This window comes from Mastigoproctus giganteus, chromosome 10 (assembly GCF_048544385.1).
Source record: "Mastigoproctus giganteus isolate SK-2022 chromosome 10, ASM4854438v1, whole genome shotgun sequence".
Taxonomy (NCBI): Eukaryota; Metazoa; Arthropoda; class Arachnida; order Uropygi; family Thelyphonidae; genus Mastigoproctus; species Mastigoproctus giganteus.
Window position 1 is genome coordinate 6,854,687 of NC_143584.1, and position 14,722 is coordinate 6,869,408.

Here is a 14,722-nt window from a genome sequence, read left to right on the forward strand (position 1 = left end):
TTATGCCCTCTCAGGTAATTTTTCTGAGCTAGAGGAAGAATCCCATCAGCATTGAGCATGCTCAAACCATTCAAGGCTTTGTACACCTCTATCAGATCACCCCGCTGGTGCCTAGTTTCCAGACACTGTAATTTGCAAAACTTAAGCCTTTCTTCGTAAGAGAACCCCTTTGTCCCATTCACCAATCTAGTTGCCCTTCTCTGTACTCGTTCCAGCAGCTCTACATCCTTCCTGAAATGAGGCCTCCAGGCCTGTATACAGTACTCTAGGTGTGGCCTGACCATTGCCTTATACAAGGGAATAATCACCTCCTTATCCCTGCTAGAAAAATTCCTATATATCATTGACAATACACCATGAGCTACTCTTGCAGCTCGTCTGCACTGCTCAGAGAACTTCATATCTGCCTGCACCACCACCCCCAGGTCCCTTTCATTCTCTACCACTGTCAGTGTAGTACCACAGAGTTGATACGTTGCTCTGGGGTTGCTGTTTCCCATATGTAGTACTTTACATTTGTCAATGTTAAACTTCATTTGCCACCTCGAAGCCCATCTGCTCAACCTTTCCAAATCCTGTTGCAGCAGCATAGTGTCAGTAGTGTCCTTGACAACCCTGCCAACCTTCGTATCGTCTGCAAACTTGGACATTAAGCCTGATATACCATCATCAATATCATTTATAAATACAGAAAACAATAAAGGCCCCAATACTGAACCCTGAGGGACTCCACTAATAACATTAGTCCACGATGAGCAGTGTCCATTGATTACCACTCTCTGTCTTCTCCCCCTCAACCACCCCTTTATCCATAGCAGCAACTTGCCTCCAATGCCACACTGCTCCAATTTGTGCAGCAGTCTTCCATGTGCAACAGTATCAAAAGCCTTTCTAAGATCCAAGTATATAATATCAAAGTTATTCCCTGCATCCAGTTCTTTTGTGACTGCATCATAGTATCCAATCAAATTGGTCAGGCAAGACCTGCCCTTAACAAAACCATGCTGTGTCCTAGCTATAACTGAAGTCTTGTCTAGATGATCCTGCAGTGCTTCTTTCACCAGTGCCTCCATTAATTTTCCGGGAACAGAAGTTAAACTCACAGGTCTATAATTACTTGTGTCAGCCTTTGATCCCCCTTTGTGAATTGGGGTCACATTTGCACATCTCCAGTCAATGGGTACCTCCCCTGAGTCCAAGGAAGCTCTCATAATTATGGCTAAGGGTTTGCTTACCTCCTTTGCTGCCTCCTTTAATATAACTGGATAGATCCCATCCACCCCAGGTGCCTTTCTTGTGTTTATCTTCAACAATTTCTCCTCCACTTTGCTCTCAGTTATTACAAGATTCTCTAGCTTACTGCTAGAGTTGAATACACCTCTGGCATTCCCCTCGCTGAATAACTCCTCATGTGTGAATGTCGATGCAAAATATTCATTTAGTTTGTTAGCTACCCGAGCAGGGTCATCAACAGTTGACCCATCGATCTCAAGTGGACCAATCTGATTCATCCCCTTCCTTCTAGAGTTTACATAAGTAAAGAACTCTTTGCTGTTTTTCTTCGCATCCCTTGCCAAGGATCTCTCGTAATCTGCCTTCGCCTGCCTAACCTCCTTTGTAACTTGGTTACAGATCAACTTGTATCTATCATAGGCGTCCGTGTCACGTGTTAATTTGTATGTATCCCATGCATTTTTCTTCTCTGCCATATGCCTCATTAGTTCATCTGACAACCATTTAGGCCTAAACCTTGAACAATATTTCTTAGTTGGTATGTAAAGCCTAGTAGCTTCCACGATAAGTTCTTTGAATGCTTCCCATTTTGAATTTGCTGTTGGCAATATCATCAGTTGATCCCACTGTATAGAATTTAAATACTGTCTCAGTCCATTGTAGTCGCCTTTACGAAAGCAATACCCCTTCCCTTTACCCCTAATGGTAGTTACCTCTTTGAGTAACTCCCACTTCAGCACACTGTGATCACTGCCACCAAGTGGTTCATTTATCTGCAGATTCTTAATGCATGAAGAATCACTACTGATAATCAAATCAAGAGTATTACTCCCTCTAGTTGCCTCCCGAACATGCTGATGTAGAAAACAATCATCCAATAAATCCACAAAAGCCTTGCTACTGTGTGAGTGACCAGCCCCCAAATTCCAGTCAATATCTGGGAAATTAAAATCCCCCATTATAAGACTCTCTGATTTACTGGCCCACTCTATTTCTCCGAACAGTTTCTTATTATACTCATCAGAGTCATTAGGCCTATAGCACACTCCTACTCTCAATTTTGATCTCCCAATGCTTATGTCACACCAAACTGACTCGACACTGCACTGTCCAGCGATGTCGACTGGCTTCACTTCCTTGGATTTTATGTGTTTTTTAACTAATAGCATAACCCCTCCTCCCTTCCTATCCTGTCTATCCTTTCTGTAGACATTGTACTCCCCAAATTCCAGTTCTGCATTTCTTATATCTGTGTGACACCACGTCTCTGAAATCCCCACAATATCTGCCTTTGATGTTTTGAGCAATACCTCAAATTCATCAAATTTATTTACTAAACTCCTAGCATTGGTGTACACACAAGTATACATGCACCTGTTCTTTTTCTTAGCTACCCTAACACAACCCATGTGTTTACTTGTACCCCAATGATTCCCAGCAGTCTCTGAAATATCCTGCATCTTATTTTCCAGGCTGCGGCTCATTCCAGTAGAAGCAGTGCAAGAATCACTTTCACCTCTGCCAGTGGCTACTGTTAATCTATTAGTCCTTGTATCCCCCCAATCTAGCAGTTTTCCGACCCACCTAACATTGCCTCGATAGCATCAGCAAACATTCTTGCACCCTTTCTATTTAAGTGTATCCCATCCCTGTAGAAGCAGTCTCTCCTGTTAACAAGTACAGACCAGGCTGAAAAAAATTCTACCCCTTGAGCCCTGCACAATCTTTCCAGGGCCGAATTGATTGACAGGGCTCTCATCATATACTCCCTCCTATCGTGTCTGGGCAGAATTGCAGACACTTTCAATGTCAACCCTAATTCACGGCTTTTTTTCATCAGTGACCTGTACTTGTCAAGTAATTCCGCCGGTCTCCTACTCTTAATGTCATTAGTGCCAACGTGTACAACTATATCACCTTTTGTGCCCTTAAAAGATGATATCCGCTCTACAACGTCATCAACTTTTGCCCCTGGCAGACATACCCTGGTCCTATTCCACCTATCCTTTTTACAAAGCATGTTTCCCAAGTTGTTCAAAATCTATTTTAAATTTATACACCACAATCATTTTAATGATTTTATTATCAGACATAATGTCTTCTGGCACTCAGAGTTGTGTGTTGGTGGTCAGGTTGGAGGACCTTAGCTCTCAATCACAGATATGTCGGACCATTCATATGTCTTTAAGGGAAGGAAGCCATAGAAAATAGTTTTGCGTTCAATTGAATCAGGAGTGAATCATGTTGAAGTATTCTACAAAAAAAGCATTGAGGTAAATTCCTGTTTATTTCTATATGTTATACAAATATAGAACTCGTTGAGTGTCATAGCTCTGTTTTTTATTTATCTTAAGGCTCTTAATGCAAGAAGGGTCACTGCTGATAATCAGATCAAGAGTATTGCTTTCTCCTGTCAGAAACAAGATATGTTAACATTCAGAATGTCTTATAATGGGAGATTAAAATAACAACACCTAGAGTAGAAATTTGCTTTTTATAGTGTTCATTTTAAATTTTGTGCATCTTTCTCATGTAATATAAAAAGCCAAAATTTCCACATTTACTGATAAATATTGCTATTTTGAGTAATACACTACATGGTTAAATTCTAATCATGTAGTGTATTTAAGAAATTGAGAAATAAAATTTGTTTTGATTTGTAGGTATACATCAGTGGGAAGCAGAAAAAATACCCAGCCAAATCCTTTGTTGAAGTATACTACTGAAGACGGCACTGTTTTCTATAAACCAGCATATTTATTAAAAAATCCTAATGAAGAAAGAAATGGCCGGTTTTAAACATCAGACACGTTACTTTTGAAATAATAATTAAAAAATCAGGTAGGTTAATGAATAATTAATAAAAACAGTTCGGATCACTGAGATCAAAATTTTTGAATATATAAATGAAAGAGCATATTAACAAAAGTAATAGTCACATTAAGATACACTTCATTGCATGTTAACTAGTTATTCATTTACTAGTTAATTAAAGATGATTTCAATATAAGCTTGTAGCGTTCTTTTTTTTTTTTTATTTATGTAAACCCTAAACAAGAGAGGTATTGGAACCTATAGTACTTAGTACCGTCCTTGGGTTGGAGGTTGAGAAGACGAAAGGAAATATTTGTTGACATTAGACTTGAACTTCTGAAGACTGTAATTTTCAGGAAATACGTACGAAGGAAGGTTGTTCCAGAAAACAGCAGTTGAATGAATAAACGAGGAAGATGAAAATTTGGTTCTGTGAGTTTGAAGTTGGACAGTAAATGGCTGTTGGCGGCAAGTGTTCGGACTGTTTTGAAAGAGAGATCGGGAATTATAGAAGCCAATTCAGAAGAACAGTGCCCATGGAAGTATCTGTAGAAGAGGCATGCAGCAGAAACAGTATGTCTATGAGACAGCAAGTGGAGAGACTCTATTAGAGATGAATCATTAATTAACCTAACTGCCCTCTTCTGAACGGAATCAAGAAGCCTGAGAGAGGTTTTGGGGGCACCACCCCAGATGTGGGAACAATATTCCATGGCTGGGTAGATTTGCGGTTTGTACAGAGTGAACAGCTGTTTGGAAGAAAAGTAATGCTGAGAGCAGAAGAGGAGAAAACCAAGTTTTTTAGATGCAGAGGAAGCAATATTTGTAATGTGCTTGTGACAAGAGAGAGATTAGTAGTCAGGGTAATCCCCAAAAGAGAGATATCATTTTGCCTAGAAATCGGATTGTCACCAAAGATAAGCATAGGAACAGAAGAATCCTTTTTGCAAGATATAAAACAAGACTGAGTTCTAGAAGGATTGAAATCAACTAAGTTGTCTTTGCCCGACTGGAGAATTACCTGGAGATCAGCATTTAAGGAATTGGTAGCAGATTTTCAAGAAGTTGAAGCTGATTGAGCAGAACAAGGTTTCTTAAAATGGAAAGTGGAATGCAATGTGCTATCATCGGCAAAACTATGGATAGGATTTCCAGTCAATGGAAGAAGGTCATTAATATACAAGAGGAAAAGAGTGGGGGAAAGAACTGAACCTTGGGGGACATTGGCATTAGTGGAGAAGTTAGAAGACAGAGAGCCATCTACCATCACTCTCTGTGAGTGATCAGAAAGAAAACAGTTGGCAAACCATAAGATGGAAGCTTGTTTAGAAGACCTTTATGCCAAACACAATCGAAAGCCTTTGAGATGTCAAGAGCAACTGCTTGTGTTTCACCGAACTTTTCCATCGAATTAGTCCATAAATGGGTAACATAAGCCAGAATATCACCAGTGGATCGACACTGACTGAATCCATACTGGTGATTATTGATCAGACGGAAGGTTTCTAGGTAGTTTTAAGAGTTGGTGGTTAATTGATTTCTCCAGTACTGTAGAAAGAGTAGAAGTAATTGCAGTGGGATGATAATTGGATGGGAGGGATTTGTCACCCTTTTTAGGAACTGGCTGGATATGAGCAAATTTCCAAGCAGAAGAAAAAACACCTTTGGAATAAGAAAGTGAAAAAAGGCGGCAAAGAACAGGAGTAAGTTCAGGAGCACAGGTTTTGAGAACATTTGGAGAAATACCATCAGGACCTGGAGCTTTCTTTGTTCAAATGAAATATCACTACAAGCTCAAATGAAATCCCATCAGAATTATTGAGCTTCCCAATACTGATGATATTCTTGCTCAGATTCTGCACCTGAGGGGGCGAAATTCAAATTAAGGAAAGACAGTTGTAGAATAGATCTGCGGAAATTTGCTTTTAGCCAAGATTTGCTTTTAGCCACCTAGTATGTCTTGGCTAAAAGCAAATTATGGTTGATTGCTGGTCTGTCTCTGCTAAAAGCAAAAAAATGGTTTATTGCTGGAACAAACTTCCATCTGCCGTTGTGGAAGTTGACAGCTCAAATAAATTCAAGGCCGATCTAGACAAACTTTTGGAGTGAATGGATTGGTGAAACAGGGTTTTTTTGGCTGATGCTATATAAGCTTGCTTTCTTGCATCATATGCCTCTACTAATGCTAAATATATAACTGTCACTTAGCCCATTACATAATGGTTAATATTCTGATTGGCGGCCCAAGTGCCAAGTGTTCCATAGCCAAGCAATTCCAGGGCATTTCTGAAAGCATTTTCTCTAAAGAATATATCAGTAAACAGATTCTATTTTTGTTTCAACAACCATTTTCTTGATTTGTATATCAGAGTAGCTCTTTCATGCCACAGGAAGTAGGCAGAGGCCCAGAAAGGGAAGCCACCTTTCTGTTTCTTTTTCTAGAAGTAGTAGTAGTAGTAGTAGTGGTGGTGGCATGTGATGCAAGAAAGCAAGTGTATGAGCTTATGGAGCATCAGCCAAAAAAAAAAAAATCACACCATTCCCTCCAAATGCCTGTCCAGTTCCTCCTTAAATTTATTCAACCTATCAACTTCCACAATGACAGATGGAAGTTTGTTCCAGGAATTAACCACCCGCTGGCTAAAGGCAAATTTCCGCACATCTATTCTACATCTGTTTTTTCTTAATTTGAATTTATGCCCCCTTAGGTTCGTAATCTGAACACGTGGAAGGATCCCATCAGAATTCAGCATGCTCAACCCATTCAAGGCCTTATACACCTCAATCAGATCACTGTGCAGGTGCCTAGTCTCCAGCCACTGCAGTTTGCAGAACTTAAGCCTCTCTTGATAAGAGGATCCCTTCATTCCCCTCACCAATCTTGTTGCCCTTCTCTGTACACGCTCAAGTAAATCTACATCCTTCCTAAAATGAGGCCTCCAGACCTGTACGCAGTACTCAAGGTGTGGCCTGACCATTGCCTTATACAGAGGGATAATCACCTCCTTTTCCCTGCTAGCAAAATTCCTATATATCATTGACAAAATCCCATGACCTGCCCTGGCAGCCTGTCTGCATTGCTCAGAAAACTTCATATCTGCCTGCACAATTACTCCCAGGTCTTTTTCATTTTCTACCACCTTAAGTGTAGTACCACACAGTTGGTACGTTTCTCTGGGGTTACTTCTACCCATATGCAGTACTTTGCATTTGTCAAGGTTAAACTTCAGTTGCCACTTCTTAGCCCATCTGCACAAATTATCCAGATCCTGTTGCAGTAGCACACTGCCATTACTGTCATTAACAACCCTACCAACCTTTGTATCATCTGCAAACTTCGACATTAAGCCTGATATACCTTCATCAATATCATTGATAAATATACAAAACAACAGTGGACTTAACACCGAACCCTGTGGGACCCCACTAATAACATTAGTCCAAGAAGAGCAGCACCCATTGATTACCACCCTCTGTCTTCTCCCACTTAACCATCCTTTTATCCATTGTAGCAACTTACCCTTAATACCATTCTGCTCCAATTTGTACAATAGTCTTCCATGCGCAACAGTGTCAAAAGCTTTCCTGAAATCCAAATATATGATATCAAAATTACTTTTTGCATCCAGTTCCTTTGTAACCACATCATAATATCCTATCAAATTTGTCAGACAAGACTTTCCCTTAACAAACCCATGCTGTGTCCGAATTATTGCTGCAGTCTTGTCTAGATGATCCTGCAATGCATCTTTAACCAGTGACTCCAGAAGTTAAATTAACTGGTCTGTAATTACTCGTGTCACTCTTCAATCCCCCTTTGTGAATTGGGGATACATTTGCACATCTCCAGTCCGTGGGAACCTCCCCTGAGTCCAAGGATGCTCTCATAATTATGACTAAGGGTTTGCTTAGATGTTTTGCCGCCTCCTTTAATATAACTGGATAGATCCCATCCACCCCAGGTGCTTTTCTTATGTTTAACTTCAACAATTTCTCCTCCACTCTGCTTTCAGCTATTACAAAATCATTAAGTATCCTGCTACAATTTGATAAACTTCTGTCATTTTCAAACCTTAATAATTCCTCACCTGTGAATGTAGATGCAAAATACTCATTCAGTTTGTTTGCTATCTGAGCAGGATCATCAACAGTCAAACCATCGATGTCAAGTGGACCAATCAGATTCATCCCCTTCCTTTTAGAGTTTATATAAGTAAAGAAATCCTTGCTGTTTTTCTTAGCATCTTTTGCCAAGGATTTCGCGTAATCTGCCTTCGCCTGCCGAACCTCCTTTGTGACCTGATTACAGATTAACTTATATCTGCCATAAGCTTCCGAGTCGCTTGATAATTTATATGCATCCCATGCATTTTTCTTCTCTGTTACGAGTCTCATTAGTTCATTTGACAACCATTTAGGCCTAAACCTTGAACAATATTTCTTAATAGGTATGAACCTTTTAGTAGCTTCCACGATTAATTCCTTGAATGCTTCCCACTTAGAATTTACTGTTGGTAACGTCGTCAGTTGATCCCACTGTACAGAATTTAAAAACTGTCGGAGACCACTGTACTCGCCTTTACGGAAGCAAAAACCCTTTTCTTTACCCCTGATGGTAATTAAATTTTTAAGTAAATCCCACGTCAGTACACTGTGATCACTGCCACCTAGTGGTTTGCAGATAAAAGAACCACTAGGTGGTTCTTTTATCTGCAAACTTTAATTTACAGATAAAAGAACCACCTAGTGGTTCTTTTATCTGCAAATTCCTAATACATGAATGATCACTGCTGATAACCAGATCAAGAGTATTACTTTCTCTGGTTGCCTCTCGAACATGCTGCTGCAGAAAACAATCATCCAATAAATCCACCAAAGTCTGACTAGTGTGTGAGTGACCAACCCACAAGTTCCAGTCAATATCTGGGAAGTTAAAATCCCCCATAATAAGACATTCCGATTTACTAGCCCACTCTATTTCTCTGTACAATTGTTCATTGTACTCATTCAAGTCATTAGGCCTATAACACACTCCTACTCTTATTTTTGGTTTTGCAGTGCTTATGTCAAACAATTTAACAAGTAGTAAAAAATTAACTCAGCTGCTTTGTCACCTTGTAGCACTGTACCTGCCTCTCCTTGGTGGGGCTGGAAACCTGGCTGGTAAAGCAAAACCCCATGACCAAAAGGAGCAAAACATGGATTGTGACTACTTTCCCCCTGATTCAGACAGCAAATCCAGATTTAGTTGATTTGCACCAACCCAATGATAACGCAACCAATCAAAAGAGACTGAAGGCGGATACTTCCTGAGTAGAACGTCCAAGTTTCCTGATTCTGCATTTCTTAATGAACCAGGCCATAGGCAATCTATCACCATTTCTCATATAGAAATGTCTGGAAAATGTAGCAGGATCCCCAAGAATGGTGTGATGCCTTAAATCTGGCAAATTACTGGTTGAGACCACCAGTTCCAAACACTCTGAGTCCCTTCTCACACTCATCACATTCAGTGGAATTCCAATTAAGGCGTCACTACATGCTACACCCAAATACCTCCAAAGGTGTCATCTCAGAATAGGACATAATGAATGTCTCCGAGGAAGAAATTTCAACAAATTTCAGGATCAAAAGGTCACATGAGCGAAGAGAATTATGCTGAAGAAAGAGGGCGAACTTATTCCAACTCGCAGCAATATTGATGTCCTCGAGATAATTATGCATCATGATCCAATTGGAATCTGCTTACAGGAGACATATTTAACACTTCAGTGCCTCCCTCAATAAAAATTTATACTCTCTTTTGGCAGGACACACCTGTTACAAATAATGCTCATAGAGGGATAGCCATACTTGTAGATTCACAAGTTCCTTGTAAATGCATTCCTTTATAAACTGCTATTGAAGTTATTGCCATGCGAATAGCAATTGGCATTAGTCTGACACTTGTTTCAATTTATCTGCCACCTAGTCATCCTTGTACCCTTTATGAACTTTATCTTATTCTGCAGTTTCCAACCCCTTTCTGTGTGGTCTTGGCACATTATAGCCTTAGATGCTAATGCGCCAATAAAGTCTAAATCAATCAATCAACCCTTTCTGTGTATTAGTAGTAGTAGTAGTGGAATGTGATGCAAGAAAGCAAGTGTATGAACTTATGCAGCATCAGCCAAAAAAAAAAAAAAATCACACCATTCCCTCCAAATGCCTATCCAGTTCCTCCTTAAATTTATTCAACCTATCAACTTCCACGACAGATGGAAGTTTGTTTCAGCAATTAACCACCCGCTGGCTAAAGCCAAATTTCTGCATATCTATTCTACATCTGTCTTTTCTTAATTTGAATTTATGCCCCCTTATGTTCATAATCTGAACAAGTGGAAGGATCCCATCAGAATTCAGCGTGCTCAACCCATTCAAGGCCTTATACCCTTCAATCAGATCATCGCGCAGGTGCCTAGTCTCCAGGCACTGCAATTTGCAGAACTTAAGCCTCTCTTAGTAAGAGGATCCCTTCATTCCCCTCACCAATCTTGTTGCCCTTCTCTGTACACGCTCAAGCAAATCGACATCCTTCCTAAAATGAGGCCTCCAGACCTGTACACAGTACTCAAGGTGTGGCCTGATCATTGCCTTATACAGAGGCACAATCACCTCCTTTTCCCTGTAGAAAAATTCCTATATATCATTGACAAAACCCCCATGACCTGCCCTGGCAGCCTGTCTGCATTGCTTCATATCTGACTTCAGTTGGGTGACTTCAATGGACAGTATCCATTGTGCAGTTCTCCCAATGCAGATGGACAAGGAAAACTCATTGAAATGCTTATCAAAAGACAAAATTTAGTTCTCCAAACTACGTTTAGTTCACCAAACCTACCTTCATTGGTGACAGCCAGGTATTTGAACCGCCACATTCACCCATATATTCCAAACCCAGTAAGATGTTTTAAGTGTCAGAAATTCAGTTACTCTTAAATGGTCTGTCGAGGTGTTGCAATATACCCAAACTGATTGTAAATCACAGTCTTCACTTTGCCCAAACTGTAAAGGCAACCAGCCTTCTCTAAAACATGTGATCAGTGGAAATATGAGGCAAGGAAACAATTACAACAAACATGCCAAGACATACATATGCCAACACTGCTCAAAGATTTCATTCAGTATCAGTTCAAACTAATACATTAATTCTGCCAAGCATCTCTATTTCTGAATGGGCTCGATCTTTACTCTCTTCTGTATCTCAATCCTCAAAGTAACATACTTCAAATAGAGCTAGTAACACATCAGTCACAATACCACCTGTTGCCACACAACTCCCATACGACCTGTTCAAACAGAGAACTCAGATCCCATTAGCAAACAGCACACTGACTCTTTCCTTATGGATACAAATGAAACTTCCAGTCAAGAAGAAACCAAAACCATTCTGGAGATCCATTCAGAAAATGAAATAGATGCAAGACCTATTTTTCCAAAGAGAGAGAAAATGAAAATTGACCGCCTGAAACAGACTTCCAAGGAGCAGATAGATGCAGATTCTTTATTTAAATCCAAACAATGAAAACATCATCCAATGGAATTTCAGAAGCTTTTGCAGCAATATCGATGTCCATGAGATAATTATGCATTATGATCCAATTGGAATCTGCTTACAGGAGACATATTTAACACTTCAGGTGCCTCCCTCAATAAAAATTTATACTCTCTTTTGGCAGGACATACCTGTTACAAATAATGCTCATAGAGGGGTAGCCATACTTGTAGATTCACAAGTCCCTTGTTAATGCATTCCTTTACAAACTGCTATTGAAGCTGTTGCCGTGCGAATAGCAATTGGCATTAGTCTGACACTTGTTTCAATTTATATGCCACCCAGTCATCCTTGTACCCTTCATGAACTTTATCTTATTCTGCAATTTCCAACCCCTTTTTCTGTGTATTGGGTGACTTCAATGGACAGCATCCATTGTGCAGTTCTCCCAAATGTAGATGGACAAGGAACACTCTGAAATGCTCATCAACAGACAAAATTTAACCATATTAAATACTGGCTCACCAACTTACATCCACCTTCCAACAGAAACAACCTGTGTAATAGATCTCTAACTGCTCTCCAATTCTTTTTCCTTGTATCGAGTGGACAGCTCTGGACAATACGCTCAACAGTGATCAGACAAAATGGGACTGACATCTGGTGAGTATGAGCTTGGTACACCCAGGATCCTGAGCTGGATATCATCATTCTTCTCTTTCTTGGTAATTCCCTTTACTTCTCTCTCTGTCTCGCAGGGTAGTTCAGTTTTTTTTTTTTTTTTTTTTTTTGCATGGTGCAGCATAAACCTCAGGCTTCCTTGCACTATAAAGCTAATAATAATAATAAAATCTAATCATATTAAATACTGGCTCAACAACTTATATCCCCTTCCAACCGGAACAACCTGTGTAATAGATCTCTATCCGCTCTCCAATCCTCTTTCCAAGTATCAGGTGGACTGCTCTGAACAATACACTCAACAGTGACCACTATCCGTTAATCCTAAAATTGAAACATCACACTCCATAACTTCAGAAAACTGCATAATATGGAAATTTTCTAAGAGAGATTGAGGATAGTACATAGCTCATGTATCTTTTGACAATCAGATCATCGAATCTCATCCAATTGACACAGTTGCCAACTATAATACAAAACAGATTCTAGCAGCTGCATTTACTGCCATCCCACAATCATAGTCAAGCATCCATAGAACCAGGGCCATGCCATGCTATGATACAGCGAGGTGGCCGCATCAGGCAGTACCGTAAGGGGGCAGCATAAGCAGCGAAATCAAAATAGGGGCGGCATTTCGAAGACATGCATCATACTGAGAAAATCTACCACACGGCCCTGCATAGAACCATAAATTATTGGTAGAATGAGGGTTTTAAGAATGTCAAAAAAGGAAAAAAAACTGTGTGGAATCAATTCCACAAACATCCTACCACCACCAATCTTATAAACTGCAAGAAACTTAGAGCCAAGGCTTGCAACATTAGGAAGAAAGCGAAATGAGACTCTTGGGTTCGATTCACAACTGCAGTTAATAAAAATACTGGCACGAGTATAATGTGGAGAAATATAAAGCAATTAAATGGCTTTATATTATCCTTATCCTCTTCAATTTTCAGCTGGAATGGGCAGGAGCTGTCTACTCCTGCAGAGATTGCCAATGCCCTAGGGACTGTATTTTCACAGTTTTCTGACTCAACCGCATATGATCCATCATTTCAAAAGATTAAAGCTTTAGCCGAAAAATCCCAACTGAATTTCAGAACTACATCCTCTTACTGTACAATCAACTACTTACTATATTTGAACCTTTTTTAAACAAAATGAACATTTCATGATATGCCTTAACATGGGAAGGCCTTTAACACCATTTGGCATTTTGGTATCCTGAAAGATCTTCATTCCCTTAACCTTGGCCACTTACTGTATTTCATACAGAATTTCCTTCAGCAAGTTCACTATATACAAGGAGGAGGAGTCCCTTGGGGCTCTGTACTCAGTGCAACCTTATTTGCAATAAAAAATAAATCAGATGATCAAAAATATTTCCAATACTGTAAATAACAGAACAGATGTTAAACTTGATATATAACCAATACTCTATAAGATCAATTGCATATGTACCTTATCTGCTCTTCCAGAAACTTTCAATTGTTTTGTTATCAGATTTTGGATATAAAGTATGTGGTGATAGTGTTCCCAGCATGAAAATATATGTGAACTGCAACAAAACACAAAAGGTTAAATGATTTGTTGAGAGATTTCACCCTTCCAAAATTCTTTTTCAGGGATCATAGAATCCAGGCTAGACACCTACGTTTTCCAGGTTCATCATTTTCTCAATAGAGACATTTTTTCTCAGGAAGATTCACTTGTTATTGCAGCAATATATATTTCTAGATTAATGACTGGCTTAAGAGCTTCAGTATGAGCCAAGTGAATGAAGGCTTAATTAATTGCTTCATTGGCTAATGCTTTACTGACAGTCATAAGTAGAGGTGAAAGTGATTCTTGCATTGTTTTTGTTGTGACATGTAGTATTTTGATGGGAGTCCACATAGAATTAGCAGGTGCACATTTACATGGTTATACACTAATGCAGTATACTAAATAAATTTAGGTGCCTCCGTAGCCAGGTGGGAAGGAGCAGCAGTGCGTAGCACACGCTTCTTGATTAGACTGGGGTTTGAGCCCGTCACCACCAAATACGGAGGATGTGGAAAGGTCAGGGAATGACCACCGCATATCCCGGAGCAATATGGCCTTAGTTGCTAATGCTCCTAAAAACCAAATAACAAACAAACAAACAACTAAATAAATTTAATAAACTAAATAAATTTGTTCGCAGCTTGAGGCTCTAGCCCTAAATGCGCCTTAAACTAAATAAATAAGAGCATACTAAATAAATTTAATAAACTAAATAAATAAGGGTATACTAAATAAATTTGAGTTTGATACATTGATCAAATGCCAGTTGTAGGTATAACAGAAATATGGTATCACTCTGATATTGAGAATGTAGAATTTGGGGGGGGGGGGGAGGAATTATACTTTTGTGTAGAATTTCTGTGCCTGTGAAGAACCAAACAGATTCCTCGCTGAAGAAGGAATCTTGTTGCATAG

The 14,722-nt window shown here is 39.5% G+C and overlaps 1 protein-coding gene across 3 annotated transcripts in view; it reads left to right on the forward strand.

Moving 5' to 3' along the window:
• The window catches only part of LOC150078658 (bifunctional FAD diphosphatase/FAD synthase-like), an 84,116-nt gene that overhangs the window by 63,494 nt on the left and 5,900 nt on the right, over positions 1 to 14,722 (forward strand). The window contains exon 4 of one of the 3 annotated variants that reach the window (XM_090382556.1): positions 3,897 to 4,074. In XM_090382556.1, the coding sequence (XP_090238682.1) occupies positions 3,897 to 4,032 (136 nt within the window). In that variant the 3' untranslated portion in view covers positions 4,033 to 4,074. Of the gene's footprint in view, positions 1 to 3,896; positions 4,075 to 14,722 lie in introns of those variants that run through there. The other 2 variants (XM_090382554.1, XM_090382555.1) reach the window with 2 other exon arrangements.